Source organism: Zootoca vivipara, chromosome 10 (assembly GCF_965207765.1).
Source record: "Zootoca vivipara chromosome 10, rZooViv2.hap1.1, whole genome shotgun sequence".
Lineage (NCBI taxonomy): Eukaryota > Metazoa > Chordata > Lepidosauria > Squamata > Lacertidae > Zootoca > Zootoca vivipara.
Genome location: NC_142593.1, coordinates 50,619,560 through 50,636,151, shown reverse-complemented (window position 1 = coordinate 50,636,151; position 16,592 = coordinate 50,619,560). Strand labels below are relative to the sequence as shown.

Genomic DNA, 16,592 nt, shown 5'->3' with positions numbered 1-16,592 from the left:
TACCTTTTTTAGTGTCTCGGGACATTTTTCTGCAGGGTTTTCCCCCATCCTGTACATGTACTTTCCCATCCATCTCACTTTAAATTAGGGCTGTCGATGAAGTGAAATAATTTTCAGTTGATTGCTTGGCTAAAAGATGGTTACTCAGTTCAGTTTGGTTAGCATATTACCAAATCTTCATTGTTTTGAGAGAGCATGACACCAGAATCTGAAGTATCTGAAGAAGTGTGTATCTGAAGAAGTGTGTATGCACACGAAAGCTCATACCTATGACAAACTTAGTTGGTCTCTAAGGTGCTACTGGAAGGATATTTTTTTTAACCAGAATTAAGATAAGTTTTATTTCAGCAAGCATGTGCTCAGGAATCAAGATCTTGTGCTCAGCCCACATTCCTACAGCTGGTCATGTGCTGTTTTGTTAGTGTAGGTTTCAACATCAATGTGTGGACATCCCCAGGGGTGGTTCCTTCAATGTGACCAAAACGGACCAGGCCAGTAGCATGGACCTCCTCCTGTGGTAATCATGGGAAACACCCATTTCCCCATTAACATAAAATGAGGATTCATGATCGTCAGTCAGTCAAGTTGCATTAGCTATGATGTAAAACAGAAGGAAGAAATGGATTTGAAATTGTGTAACTGGAACAAACCAGTTCCTAACTTTGGACATGCTTCAAATTAAATAAGCCAGAAGCTTAGAAATGGTGATGCGAATTTTAATCTGCTTTAGTATCTTAAATTTTTGGAAGTTTTAAAGTATCCTATTTTCTCCCCAAGGGACCCAGGTGGCGCTGTGGTTAAACCACTGAGCCTAGGGCTTGCTGATCAGAAGGTTGGCGGTTCGAATCCCTGTGACGGGGTGAGCTCCCGTTGCTTGGTCCCAGCTCCTGCCAACCTAGCAGTTTGAAAGCACGTCAAAATGCAAGTAGATAAATAGGAACCGCTACAGCGGGAAGGTAAGCGGCGTTTCCATGTGCTGCTCTGGTTTGCCAGAAGCGGCTTTGTCATGCTGGCCACATGACCTGGAAGCTATACGCCGGCTCCCTCGGCCAATAATGCAAGATGGGCGCGCAACCCCAGAGTCGGTCACGACTGGACCTAATGGTCAGGGGTCCCTTAACCTTTACCTTTATTTTCTCCCCCCAATATTTTCTTGTTCTCATCTTTTTGTAAACAGCTTTGAGGGTAGTTGTTGTTTTACAATCAAGCAGTATATATATATTATTAGATGAATAAATAAAATAGTACCTGAAATCACACAAATTGAACAGGCTCGCTCTCAAGTCTTGCATATACACACACACACTGTTAGTTGACAGCACAAATTAGGCTCTTGATTTATCAGGACCATAGACTTTATAAGTAGGTCCTAAGGTGACTGAACATCAGCCAAGGTTGCAGGTTTGATCCCCGTAATGGGCAGGTGCATATTCCTACTTTGCGGGGGGTTGGACTAGATGATCCCCAGTATTCCTTCCAACTCTGATTCTATTATTAGTTGCCTGGACAAAAAACTTAATTTAATGCCTTTATTTCCAAGAAGCCTGTTGTTTCTCATTGGCATATTACATTGCTTGGTTCTTATGATGCTGAGGAACTGAATAGTGTTATGACCGAAATTAGAAATAGATTAGTCATGGTGACAGCCTTCCTGGTAAAGAAAGTTTGGTTTAAGAAAGGGGATATCCTGAATTGCAACCTGTTCCTCAAGCTGTCCATTACCGTGTATCTATTCTAAGGAAAACAGATGCTTTCTCCTGCTACTGAAGTTCAGGCCACAAAGCCAAGGTTACTTCGGATTTCACTTTTGGTGCATGCAAAATTCTACTTCGCTCACTTGAAATGGATAACTCGGGATTTGAACTGCATGAAGAAACACCTCAAAGTCCCTCAGCCAAAATGGAGAGGGGAAAACAAGAACACCCAGTAAGTTGCTGTTGTGAAATAACGAGAGAGCTGAATGTGAAGCTATATCTGGAAACTTGTTACAAAATGTATAGAAAATGTATAGAAAATCTTGAGAATGTGCTTCCATACTTCATCCACCAACTCTAGCTATAAGCAAGTATTAGCAGGTTGCCTAGTACTAAATCTGCATTTTTAAAAATCTGCTAATAAAAAGGTGTGTTTTTTTAATATAGAAAAACAACAGCTGAGTTAAAAACACAGCTGGAGATTTTTGTTTTCTTTAAAATGAGCTCATCGGGCCCAGCAACAGTAATCCAATGGTAGAAATTTTCCTATGTGCAGTCTAATCTTCTAATTCTGTTCTCAAATACTTGAAAGCGCAGGATTCTATCTCTTTGACTATGTGACCTGCAGGCAGCACTTGGAAGTTTGCACCACCCACCAAAGGGTTGATGTTGGCAGCCATGGGTGGAGAACCTGTGGCTCTCAGGATAATACTGGGTGCCAACTCATCATCTCTGGTTTTTGACCTTGCTGTCTGGGGATGATATGCAAATCCAGTTGGCTTCTGTTCATGGAATGGGGGAACACCATCTTGTTCTTTGTTTCAGGCTGGCATGGCTCTCCATGGTAGTTGGTGTCCCACAACTTCTGGATGGTTTGGGGTTCTCTCTGTGTTGTAGCCTCTGAGGCAGGCAGAAGAAACAGAATCCACGTTGTCTCTCTGCCTTTTTCAGCATTGTCAGAATGGACAGCCTTATACGAACAAAGGAAGCAGTCGTATCCCAAGTCAGGCCATTGTGGAGGGTTGCTATCTTTGGGTGCAGAAACAAGAAAAGCCTGGTCATATGATCTGGTACAAATTTGGTACATGCAGAAGGGGGAACGTTGGGGGGGGGAATATGTCAGGTGGGCTATGCTGAGAGCAAAAGAAGTGGTGTTTTTATCCTTTAAGTAGCAATCTTTCCCCACTACTGACCATTCCAACAGTAAAGAGAAATGCAGAATTGCAAGGAGATTTATTTCTCTCTTCAGTGTACAATGTGTACAGTTGTGTCATCTGTCCACAAGGAGTGAAATGCCCGTTTTGTAAATGGCTGCTAGTTATTTCAAAGTGGGGAAAGGATAGAAATTAAAGACCAGTGCTTGGAATGAACTAGTTTGGTTCAACAAACTTCGCTGAATTAGTTCAAAAATCTCTGAACTACACCTGCAAGTCGTTCCCATAATTGTTGGGTGAGCAGAATGCGAATTAAGTTTGTTTTGGGGGTAGAACTTTGAATGATTTCAAGTCCTTCAAGTTCATTCTCTTACATTTTTTAAACCCTTAGAGCAGTGGTTTTCAACCAGTGTGCCGTGGCACCCTGGGGTGCCTTGAATGATGGCCGCGGGCAACATGGTCCTCTGTCCCACTTTCCTTCCTTCCCTCCTGTGATGCCATCTCACGTCTCTGCCTCCCAAAGGCTTGCACATTTGTTTATTGTAGCAGCCCTGGCTATGAGCTCCGCAGGTGAATGGTGCCTCTGGGAGGCGCCTCTCTTTTGGGTGGGAAGGGGGGCAGCTTAGACCTGGGACGGCAGCAGTAGCTGCCCGGAGAACTCCCAAGGAAGAGGGGAGAGGAGAGGAGGCTGAAGGAACACTCCACAAGGGAGGGTGTTTCAAAAAGGGAGAGAGGCAAGGAGTGACAAAACTGGCCCCGAGCCCCACAGAGGTGCCTCAGAAAGATTGTAGTTGGTTAAGGGAGCTGTGGACTCAAAAAGGTTGAAAACCTCTGCCTTAGAGTCTTTAGAACTTTAAGCTTAAATATCATGATTGTTGGGGGAAAATAATTAAACAATTCACCATTTGATGATGATTATTCCATATTTATATCCCTCTTTTCCCCTGACAGGACTTGAACTACTTATTTATTAATTTATATCTCAACTCTCCTCCCAAAGGAGCCCAGGGCAGCAAAAAAGAATTGATAAAACAACAAGAAAATCTTTAAAACTTTTTTTTAAAAAATAGAACTTTCCAGGCTCTGTTAAGGAGATGGTTAGGATCAATATTTGCCATGCCTCTGGTTACTGCAGGTCTGTGTGGGGTCAGGTTAGGCCACAATACATTTGCTTTGCCCTAGAGTGGCATCAAGAACTGGGCTCATCCGTTTCTGCATAACCCCATCCTTGAATCTGTCTTTCTCACGCTGGAATGTGTCAAAAAGGACAAACACTTCTGAACTTGGTTTTTAGATATGGCATTGATAATTGTGTGTGTTATGTTGTGCTGTGCTGAATAATAGTGACTTCCCCAAGGTAACCAGGGTCCTCTGTGCAAAACTACTATAAATTATGAATTAACTAATATTGATTTGTTAACTTCCTCAGGCATTTTCTCGGATAGCTTAAGCAACTTTGGTTAGGACAACTTTAAGCAGAAGTGAGGGAAGAATAGTTGAAAGAGGAAGTTTTCCTGGCCGAGCAAATTATTCTCCACAAACTTAAAACAAAACAAAACCCAGAACCTTTCAGCATTTCAGTAATCAAAGGCAAAAACTGCCAGTTGCTACAATGACAATATTAACAAGCTGGGTCACTTCTGAAGTTATCAATTGCTTTTTCCCCTCGTTGGAGCTATTCTGCATTGAAAATAGCCAGAGCTGAAATAACGATCTAAAGTTCAACTGATGAGGCTTTTACTTGCATGGAAATGCAGTGAGAGAGGAAAGCTGAATTTCTACCAGTCAGGTAGCTAGTAAAGGTAAAGGTTCCTAACTTCAAAAAATGTGGTAACCCTAGTGCAACCTGTTCTAAGATAGGTATAACTTGATCATGTATGTGTGTGATAAGATACTAAGCTCAGATGAAAATGGCAAATGATGGGGTATTATGGGAGGTTCCTCCCCACCTCAGGAGCTCCCTTACTCTTTGTCATAGCACAAACCCTACCATTTCCCAGAGTTACATAAGACTTTAAAAAAATGGAGGAGGGCCTTTAGAGACCACGACATACGTAGTCTCTATAATAGTTGCTTTTAGAACTGACAGAGAGTCGGATGTTCTGTGTACAGTATTGCACTAGACAGGTAGTCCCTTCATGCACACACATTTATTTCCTTCTCTTTACACATATACCCAAACATATCTTGGAGACATGATCCCCACCCCATTCCCCACTGACAACCACCAGGAAAACAGGATTGGAGGCAAGTCCCTGCTGTTTGTACACTCAGTGGGAAACCTTAGATTGTGCTGAACTGTGTGTGAAATAGCTTGAGTTCCCTGTTTAGGGAAGTTTTTAATGTGTGACATTTTAATGTATTTTAATCTTTGTTGGAAGCCGCCCAGAGTGGCTGGGGAGACCCAGCCGGATGGGCAGAGTACAAATAATAATTAATAATTAGAATAATTAGAATAATTACAAGATATGTAGCAGCCAGGCACGTGATGTGTTGAGACCCCTATGAAGTGACCAGTAGCAGCTAATAGTTCATAGCCAAAGTGATTGTTTCTGACAACTCCAAGATGCGAGTCAACGTCTTTAGGGCTTCATCTCAAAACTGAATGACCAAGGAGGTCATCTATGTCCCTAACACTGAGAATTTTCAGAATTGATAGTCAACTTTTTTGCTGCCCTGGAGAAGCTTACATGCCACCTTCATGAGCCAATCTCGGCCCTACCTGGAGAAGCCAGGTATTGAATCTGAGGTCTTCTGCATGCAAGCCAGTTGCTCTACTACTGAGCTACAGACCGTCTGCATTGTGAAGTTATAGCGTTTTATCCATAAGCTTGTCACATGCTCCCAAAGGTCGCCGGTACAGCAGCTTACACAGGACAGGCCTGGAGAGGCCATGTTCTGTTTTGCCAGTTCTATAAAAATGGCTACTAATTATTCCTCTTTGTTTCTTTGTTTATCGGGGGAGAAAAAGAGCCGTTGGTCCCTGCTCAACATCTTTCTGGTCTGCCTCTTGGCCTGCGCCATCACCACTGTCTTAGGGGTGCTGGTTTTGTCTCTGGTCTATACTGCCAACACCGGCTTCAAACCAAAATATGATGCCAGCGCAGAAAAGCATAGAGCTGCTTCCCCGGGAACTTCAAGAGTAACATCCGCCCAGGTGGACCCCAAGTTCCAGTTTCTCCACCAGCTTGCTAAAGCCAAGGTAGAATTTGGCCGTATCCTGTTGTTGTTTTTTATTATTTATTTAAGGCAGGCATCCCCAAACTGCGGCCCTCCAGATGTATGGCCTACAACTCCCATGATCCCTAGCTAACAGGACCAGTGGTCGGGGAAGATGGGAATTGTAGTCCAAAACATCTGGAGGGCCGAAATTTGGGGGTGCTTGAATTAAAGGCATTTATACGCTGCTTAGTCATTAGTAATTTTTAAGAGGCGTACAAGAAACAAGGAGCCACACAGAGAACAAAAAATGAAAAAGCTGTGCAAAACTTGAACACTGCCTTCCAATAACTGCTGGAGTGGGAAAGTCTTTTTTGTCATGTGCCTGAAGTTCAGCAAGGAGGGTGCTGTTCTGATCTCAATTGGGCATGTGCTCTACAGGTTTGGGCCCACAACACTAAAAGCCCAGCTGGTACCGTATATTATTTCACATAAGAGGCTGTGGACTCTCCTTCATTGGAGAGGTTGGATGGTCATCTGTCATGGATGCTTTAGTTGAGAATCTTGGAGGTCCCTTCCAACTCTGTGATTCTATGAATAAGGACCTTAATGATTATTTTGTCCCTGGGGTTGCTAAGAAGTATGGTAGTAGCCTCCAGCTCCCATCATCCCGCACCAATGTCCATACTGGCTGAGGCTTTGGGGTGTTGAAGTTCAGCAGCAGCTGGAAGACAAAGTTGGCTATTGTTGCTTTACTGAGGTCCAGCTCCGAGGGCCTTCTGGTGGTTCCCTCACTGCAAGAAGTGAAGCTACAGGGAACCAAGCAGAGGGCCTTCTCGGTAGTGGCGCTCGCCCTGTGGAACGCCCTCTCACCAGATGTCAAGGAAATAAACAACTATCTGACTTTTAGAAGATATCTGAAGGCAGCCCTGTTTAGGGAAGTTTTTAATGTTTGATGTTTTATTGTGTTTTTAATATTCTGTTGGGAGCTGCCCAGAGTAACTGGGGAAACTCAGCCAGATAGGTGGGGTATAAATATTATTATTATTATTATTATTATTATTATTATTATTATTATTATATTACTGTATAAGGAGAGAAGGAGCCACATTATGTGTTTCTGGACTGTGGAGGGACGTAGCATAAGAACCTGAGCCTGTAACAAGTGTACACTCCTTCACACAAATTATTGCACATAGCTAGAGGCAGGGTGGGCCGCAAATAACTTCACTGGATATTAGACTTTTTATGCAGTGCTTGATGTCCCAAGTATTACCCAGCTTATACGGCTTTGCAGAAGCACGAGTTCCCGGGCGGTACCATTCAGTGGTCGAGATTCCGGAAAAACGCCAATGAGTACCAAAACAAGGAAGAGATGGAGTTTGGAAGAAGCATCAATGCTCAGCGCTCCAAGATGACGTTTGGGACTTTACGGATTAAGAGCAAAGGACTACGTGCACCACACTGGCATTTCAATGCCAATGAGCATGGCTACCTCTTAAAGGTAAATTGTTTTTACCCCACCTTTCTAGTGGAAAGAACCCAAGAATGGCTATAGGATGAGGATGTCATCTTTGGGTGCCCTCCAAATTCATGGTTTTATATCTCTAAAATTGCATTCTGCAGAGGAGTCTTTTTGCCAAGCCATGTCTGTTAAGTATCTCTTTGCATGACTAAGGAGTAAAGGAGACTAGTTGCCATGGAAATTACTAAATGCTTCCAGAAGCGGGACAGGCCTCTCTCCTTCCTCTGGCTGGAGGTTATGTCATTGGTGGGTTTAAGAGAGAATAGACCAAGGTGAGTTGTATGTAGAGTACACACAGAGGCTTAACTTGCTCTCTGTGCACTGAATCCAGAGCTATGGCTTTGGGAAACCCACTAGAAAACTAATGGGGAAAGCAAAATCAGTTGGGTTGTTGGTACCTATGAGCTTGTAATGTATAGGCATGTAAATAAAAATCACACATCACAAAGACATTGCCATCTCCGGTGACCTTCATTCGAAGGAAACCAAACCTGAGGTATGGCTGGGGCAACCCAGTCAGATGGGTGCAGCATATAAATAATAAAATTATTATTACAGTGGTACCTCAGGATACAGGCACTTCAGGTTACAGACGCTTCAGGTTATAGACTCCGCTAACCCAGAAATAGTACCTCAAGTTAAGAACTTTGCTTCAGGATGAGAACAGAAATCGTGAGGTGGTGGTGCGGCAGCAGCGGGAGGCCCCATTAGCTAAAGTGGTACCTCAGGTTAAGAACAGTTTCAGGTTAAGAATGGACCTCCAGAACAAATTAAGTTCTTAACCTGAGGTACCACTGTATTATGTGTCAGCAACTCTGCAATCTCTCACTGGTCAGGAATTGGGTGTGTGTGTAGCTGTATAAAATGTAGCCAATGGCAGTGGCAGGGTAAGGAGGCACGAGGGCTCTGGCAGAGTCCTAGAGCCTTCCCAAAGCTGGGGAAAGTGCTAACTCGGCTTTGGGAAGGAGGCAGGAGGAGGAGTCCAGGGTGGCGAATAGATTGTCCGTGTCCCAGATCAAGAATTCTGATGCAGGAGACTGATTGATACATTTTAATAGTCTATAGTTGCCCCAGCCACTCTGGGCGGCTTCCAACACTCATAAAACATAATAAAACATCGGGACTTCATTCTCTGCACTGCTACAATGGCCCATAGTAGTGTTGTAGTGATGGCATTGGATTTCTGCCTTCTTAACTTGATTTGCAAAGACTAGTCCTCCCTCCACCTGTGTTTTTCAGGGCACTGCATGGATTGGGGTTGTCGATGCTGGTGGAGATACCGTAACCACGTACAACGTCACAGCGGGCCAGGTCATTTTCTTCCCTCGAAACACGGTGCATTGGCTCAAGAATGTCGGTACAGAAGACTGTCTGTTCTTGCTGTTCTTCACAACCCATGACGAGCTTCAAACTCTGGATCTGGATGATACGTTTTTCTTAACACCTGAAGACATAGTAGCAAGGTCACTAAAGGTCTGTACAACATAAACTCTTTAGCGCTAGATCGATCAAAACAAATTGGGGGAACAGGGGGACGGGACTGATTGCTGTTCATTCCTATTCAGCACTAAAGTACAGGTTTTCCCAGGGGGAAGTGGTCAGGCAAACCCTGAGTTATTTCTGTTCCTGATGCTACACTTGAATGCAGACTTGTGCAAATCTTTGTAAGCTGCTTTAAGAGCCTGTTGGGGTTATGACATAGGGTGGGGGACCCTCCAGATAGCCTTTCAATTATGCATTTATGATTGTTCATACACACGACGCTATTGGGGTGGTCACACAAGATTCCACTTTCCATACTTATTGCACATGCAGAAGTTTTTGGGCAGTCCCCTCCTTCATTTCCAAGCAGCAAAGTTCATTTCCTACTGAAATCCTGCAACTTTTCTTACCGCGAATTGTTCTGGGGTGTGGGTGTTCTTTTTTGGTCCCATTTTGGTTGTGCTACAGCCCCTCTAGAAAGCAATTATGTGCCATCATTGGGGAAGCTTCTCAGAACAACTAATAAAGCAGAATACACCCACCACTTACGCACAGTTATTTTTGTCGAGAACATGTTGCAGAATACACCTGTAATTAAAAAACGAATCAGCCTGGAGAGGTTCCACAAGCTGGGCAAACACTCCTTGTGCTAAGCGAGGTGGGTGGGTGGATTGGAAGAGGAAGAGGTGTCTTTATGCTCATGTTTCCTGGATGAGCAAGCCTCCTGACAGCTGCTGAAGGCAGAGTTCTGAAGGCGGAGAGCAGATGTTTTACTGGGTGCAAAGCCTTAGGGATGCAGCAGGAAGTGCCCCAACTATGTTGTAGAATGGAAGGTGAGAGGCGGGCGACACCTATTTTTGGCATTGCATAGGACTCCACTGAGATTTGAGACCCCAAAGACCACCACTATGGGGAGGGCATGCAACTATTTGGTCCTGATTGAGCCCCAAACCGCCTACATCCATCCCCCTCACCATCTATTGCAAGCAGCAGGGCTGAAGATGCAGCTTTGGCCCCACGGCACTGCTAAAGGCCTGCCAGCAGAGGATCAGAATTTGCATTGCACCCTAAATAAGTGAAGAGCAACAGCAAACACTGTGTTTTTCATTCCAGAATGATCCCAAGCCACCTTTAAAGTATTTCACTTGTTCTTGAAAATTTGGTTCCCACCCCCCTTCCCGTCTCTTTTAGGGCTAAAACTGTCAGTTTGCATTTCTTAGTGCCGAAAATATTGATCTGATGTGAGAGATCTTTCCTATTCTACTTAATTCACGAAGCTTCTCTATCAGAAGGTTCCTGATGTTTTGGGTTATTCCTTCAGAGAAGCTGAGTACAGCTGGTTTAAACTGGTTCTGTTATCTCTTTCTGTCAATGGCATGCCTCTCTCTCTTTCTCTCTCTCTCTTTCTTTCATCTCTCTTTCTGGTGTGGTGTTCTGTATGCTTAAGGTAAAGGTAAAGGGACCCCTGACAATTAGGTCCAGTCGTGACCTGGGGCTGCAGCGCTCATCTCGCTCTATTGGCCGAGGGAGTCGGCTTCCAGCTTCCAGGTCATGTGGCCAGCATGACAAAGCTGCTTCTGGCGAACCAGAGCAGCACACAGAAACGCCGTTTACCTTCCCGCTGTAGCGGTACCTTTTTATCTACTTGCACTTTGACATGCTTTCAAACTGCTAGGTGGGCAGGAGCAGGGACTGAGCAACGGGAGCTCACCCCATCGCGGGGATTCGAACTGCCAACCTTCTGATCGGCAAGCCCTAGGCTCAGTGGTTTAACCCACAGCGCCACCCACACTTAGTGTTAAGGTTTTAGACTTACTATAAGTTATTGTAAGTGTAAGGTTAAGTCTGCTGCAACTGGATTTTTTTATAGACAGTGCCAATCCTGAATGTATTAAATTTGTTACCATTACGCTCATTTGCCTTCATTAGCAGTAAAGCTCTGCTGGATGAAATATTAATTGCCTCTCATCTAGTTTTTGGGAATCCTGCAAGGTGTTTAAGTTGTTACTCTGCTAACTACACATTGGAATCTGCTCTGGATCAATATTGAGTAGGATTTCAATGACAAAAACAAGCTCCTCTGGCCGGAGCTCCTTTAAGTCACTGCTGCTGACAAGCTAAACGCAACGTTTGCTGCATGTTTTCTAGCCTCAAGGTGGAGTGGCCTTCATCAGGTCTTTCCAGAAGCAAGCAGAAGACCAAGCCGTCAACCTTCCTCCAAACCTAGCAGAGCTCGTTCAGAATCCCAACTACCAACAGTCCACAGACCCGTTTGTGTGGCAGTACTTCTTTGACCTCAAAGGTACTTCAGAGAAAGCTGAGATGGCATTAACAGGGACCTTTGTTTCCAGACAGTTAGCAATGTGGGTCGCTTCAGCAAAGGGAGCAGAGGCAATAGACTACCAGCCCCCCCCAACCTTAGGACCATTCTCCTGGGCTTGTGATGCAGCAAGGAGCCAGTGGCATCTATTTGCTACCCAATATATTTCCAGACATTCTCAGAGACCCAGCCAGGAAAGGATTGCCCAGAATCAATGGCGAAATCTATTTCTGGTTCCACAGTTCGTTCCAAAGCATAGGCAAAGCTGGATACAGAAACTCTGCTGTCTGCAAAACCAAGCAGCTGAGCTTATTCCTAATTAAATGCCTATGGAGGAATCAAATATTCTCTTTTTAAAGCCTTGATTTTTTAAAGAAATCCTCTTGGGTGGTAAGATCGGCACTCAGGTAGGGTTATCATATGTGCGAACATACCCGGAATACTGCAATCGGAAGCAGTGTCTGGGCAAAAGGTCCAGGAAAATCTGGGTGTATGGTAACCCACTGTCTGTTGTTTTTGCTGACTTTCCTTAAAAATAGCTCAAAACGTCCAGGTTTTCACTTTTTGAAAAATGGCAACCCTAACTCAGGACTCTCTTAGTAGTTCCACCACCCTTGGAACTTGGGAAGGGGTGGAGGACGGCTGGGAAAGTGTATTCTCTTTCTCCCTAAGCTATGGAGTTCTGGCCCCGTAGAAGTATAGTATGTCTAGCACTTCTGCATCCAGAACATGCGGTCTGCCACTAAGCGATGGCAAATCTCTCAGAACTGCAAGGATGGCTTAGCAAGCGATGTAAGCTAATAAATATTCTGTGATGACCGCAAACTAGGTCTCCCAAGCTTTTCTGATTGTTGAGGATGCTGCGTTTGCCCTCCATTCAGGGTCAACCGAGTTCCGTTTCCCCGGGGGGATAATCCAGTTTGCACGGTATGTGAAAGATGGAAAAGGCTTGAGTACGAATGAAAGAATTTACAGCGAGTTTCTCCATTCAGTAAGTATTAAGATAAAAATACTCCATTCAGCAAGTATTGAGATAAAAAGCACTGCCTGTTATAAGTGGATGAGACCGTGGAGATCTGAGCCAAATCTTCCATGGGCTCAAACCACCAACCTTCTGGTTAACATCCAGTTGCACTCACCCTGGAGCCACCTGAGATCTCTAATGTTGTTGGACTCCAACTCCCATCAGCCCCAGCCAACATGGCCAGTGGTCAGGGATGATGGGAGTTGGAGCCCAACAAATCTGCAGGGCCACCGGTTCCCAACCTCTGTTTTAATACTTTGAGACACCCCATTGTTATTTTGCACAACCTTGCATGCTCACATGCTTTTGTTTGCTCCCAGAAGGAAGACGCTCTTACTTTGGGGACACTCAGGATCTATAGCAATGGTCTACGGCAGCCCCACTTTCATTTCAATGCCAACGAGATGGGATACGTCATCAGTGGGTGTGGAAAGGTAGCTATTTAACTTAAACCACTGTGATGTAAACCCTTTTGAGTTTTCCTTGGGTAAGGAATAGGTGCTTAGCTATTGGCAGGAAGCAGAAACTCTCATGATATTGTTTTGGACTCCTGCTGAACACCTTTTTATTTCACACACACACACACACACACACACACACACACACACACACCGGGTAATATCTTATTAATTTTTTACAAGCTACACATATACACTCCAATACATAATAGGTTTTTCTTTTGTTTTTTGTCAACCTCCCATCCCATTTTCTACGGTGTTTTTTTATTTTCTCCCTCTTTGCTGCACCTTACCTTCCATCTCCAATACCATAATTGTTTTAATTTCAGCAATCCTACCCAAGCACACGGTTTAGTTATGCATTCCCCCCAGTTTTGCTGTTTTTTTATCTGTTTTATTGGTGATTATTTTATGGATATTTGCTTTTTTAACAGTTTTGCTGATTTAATCATGTTTTATTGGTAATGTTACTATGTACGTCAATTGTGGATTTTTTTTGCTTATGCAGTCTATAAGCTTTTCTATATATATAAAAAGGTTATGAATATTTTCAAAGAAGAAATGTCAGCATTTGGGGCTGGTGGTAAGGGTTGGCTAGCAGGATTAGCCAACCTGGTGCCTTCAAGATAGCAAACAACCAGCCACAGAAAACACGAATAGGATGATGGGAGTTGTAGTCCAATATCTGGTAGGCACCCAGTGACTGTTGCTGGGTTAGGAGAACCAAACTGTTCCTAGCTCTGCTTCCTTCCAGTTTTCTGCAAGGCAGAGTTGGGAAAGAAATCTTGGAGCTCCATAGCCTTGCACATCAGGTTGTCCACAAATCCTGTCCCACAAGGGAGGTCACTCTCCTGTGCTGCTCTTCCTGGTTCCTCCTGTCCCCTTACACAGCTTTATAACAGTATATGAGGGAGAAAAAATAATTATATCTCCTTTCTCTACAGCAGACCCATCCAACTACCAAGAGACTGTGATCTACTCCCAGTATAAAAAAACTGGCCGTGATCTACCCATTGTCATTGAGGATTGACCACAGTTGTTGAGCTTTTTTGGGTGGAGACAAGAGTTGTTGAGCTTTTTTGGGGAAAACAGCTTCTATACAGGGGTACAACATACCGTAAATTGCTGGGTACAACATAAATCGCTAACCTGGAAAACCGCACACAGCGCTAAAGCTGTACAACGTATTCAGCATTGCCAAGCAATAGCGCCAAACTCCACCCAGAGGGACAGAGCAAGATACATTTATTCCACAGTTCTTTTATTCCTGCGATCGATAAGGGTCGTGCGATCGAACATTATCAATGGGGGGGGTCTACCTGTCGATCGCGGCCAACCGGTTGGACATCACTGCTCTCCACTGTGAATAATGTCCTCTATCATATACCTCCCTTCCTCACCTTTTCTCTAAACTAAAAAGCCCCAGATGTGGTCACATTTCTTCCTAGGGGAATTGCTCCATCTTCTGAATCATTCCATTTTTCCCTTTTCTGAACCTTCGGCTCTGGGAAACATTACAGACGCGTGGATTTGTGACATTTTCCATGAAGTTCATTGAGAACCACAGATTCAGTTGAATGGATGTAAGGGTGTATTTCCTTGTTGGTGCATTCTCTCTCCAGGTAGGCATTATCGTATCTCCATCACTCACCACTGACTTCACCATTGGCGTTGGAGATGTCGTGTTTTTCCCTGTTGGAACCCAACACTACATCAAGAGCACATGCGACGAAGAGTTGCTTTTCATTTTGGCATTCAGTACTGCGAACCAGGTAGGAAATCTGTGCTTGACCTCCTAGGTAAACTGCCAGGCTAGATACAGTTAAGCCACAGTTAAGTCAGTGGGGTGAGTTATTGTGAACCACAATCAACATTATAAAGGTTTTGCGGGATTGGGGAGAAAAAAAAAATACCATACATTAGCGATGGGGAAGAACTTTAACTCATTTCGCATTTAAAGGCAAATCTGCCTAATTTGTGCTTTCTGAAGCAATACACCAGAAACGCAAACATCCCTCTTTCAAAATTTGAATTTTTCTGAATTTTGCGATGCAGTTCTCCAGCCAAATAATGTGCATATACTAAAGTAGGTGTAAAAATGCATATTAGTAATAAATAACATGGAAAAGTGCATTATATTTGGTACACTGCTTTGCAAAAGCGCATAGCTAAGGTAAAAGTGCATACAAAGATGTGACTATTCGGCGAAAGTCTCACGAAAATGCTGGTGAATTTTCACGAGAACTTGCAGTTTGTTTATTTATTTATTTGCAAACCAATGTGGAAATGTAGAAAACTGAACGTAAGACTGGAAAAATTAGACATGGAGAGAAACCAACTGAGATTTGCCCATCCATATTATACATGATTGTACATATTACATAAGATGGAAATTTAAAAAGTTTTCCATGAAAAAGGTGTGTGTGTTGCTCTAAAATGAACGTTAACTTCCCCTTCCCGATTCAAATGCTGTTGTTTTTTTGTAGCTGCAAACCCTTGACATGGATGACTATTTCCACCGCACGCCAGACCATATACTAGCCCAGCTTTTCTTCAAAAAGCAGGACGAATTTAAGAAGATTCCACATTTTAACGAGGATCAGGCAATTAATCTACCGTAGCAGCTTCACTGCAGCAACGAAAAAGTCTGCATGAAACCATTTGTTATTAATAATGTTAATGCTGCCTTGGAAGAGTTTTTCGAGTTGTTATCTACTTCTTCATAAAGTAAAAGGAATTGGGGCTTGCATTGCGTTTTCCTAATAATAATTGATTTATACCCTGCCTATCCAGTTGGATTTCCCCAGCCAATCTAGGCGGCTTCCAACAAAAGATTAAAAATACATTCAAACATCAGTCATTAAAAACTTCCCTAAACAGGGCTGCCTTCAGATGTCTTCTAAACGTCAGATGGTTGTTTATTTCTTTGACATCTGGTGGGAGGGCATTCCACAGGGTGGGCGCGACTCCCGAGAAGGCCCTCTGCCTGGTTCCCTGTGACCTCACTCCTTGAAGTGAGGGAACCGCCAGAAGGCCCTCGGAGCTGGACCTCAGTGTCTGGGCAGAACAATGGGGGTGGAGACGCTCCTTCATAATGTCAGCTTATTCTCTACATGACGGGCTACAATATAAGGCAAAGGAACTTATAAGAAGATGTGCACACCTTTACCCTGTTGTCATGGTTAGCTTGACCCTATCTCATACACAAGGGTTACCAACACTTTTGGATTAATGGGCCACATCTTGAGGCAGAAGAGTGGAGGAAGCGCCCAAACCTTGTGGGGAGGCATCACCAGCGCAATTGCACCCGTTGGCACTGCCTTGGCATTTCCAGGATTATAGTGTATTCAGCCAGATGTGAAGGGAAACCACATTTCTAGAACTTAGCGAGCATGAATGAGAGCTCTAAATGGAAGTGTTTTGACTTACGACCCGTTCCAAATGCAATGTAGTAATCACAGAAATAAAACAAAACGAGAAGGTTTTGCGGTGAGGGAGTGTTTTGTACTGAGCTGAATCCTAGAACAATAGGGTCCAGAATCAGCAGTCTGATTGGTCCGCAGGAGCCACCCAATCCAACTCCAGGTGGAAGTGAATCAGCAACCTGATTGGCCTGCAGGAGCAGCCAATCAGGCTGCTGGCATAAGTGAATCCGCAACCTGATTGGGGCCACTACACATAAATCCTGACAAGGGCCTTCATCCTCACTACCCCTGGGTGTGTCTCATGTAGGGCTGTGAGGACTCTTTTGTGGAGGGGCTGGGGAATGACGACCC

General features: G+C 44.0%; 1 protein-coding gene across 1 annotated transcript; it reads left to right on the top strand.

Moving 5' to 3' along the window:
- Positions 1-1,693: 1,693 nt before the first annotated feature.
- Positions 1,694-15,565, top strand: DYNAP (dynactin associated protein). Its single transcript, XM_035100640.3, has 9 exons — positions 1,694-1,928; positions 5,810-6,050; positions 7,305-7,511; positions 8,772-9,005; positions 11,163-11,316; positions 12,216-12,325; positions 12,679-12,792; positions 14,439-14,588; positions 15,303-15,565. Exons 1-9 carry the CDS (start codon positions 1,843-1,845, stop codon positions 15,435-15,437), a joined length of 1,431 nt encoding a protein of 476 aa, XP_034956531.3. The 5' UTR covers positions 1,694-1,842; the 3' UTR covers positions 15,438-15,565.
- The last annotated feature ends 1,027 nt before the right edge of the window (positions 15,566-16,592 follow it).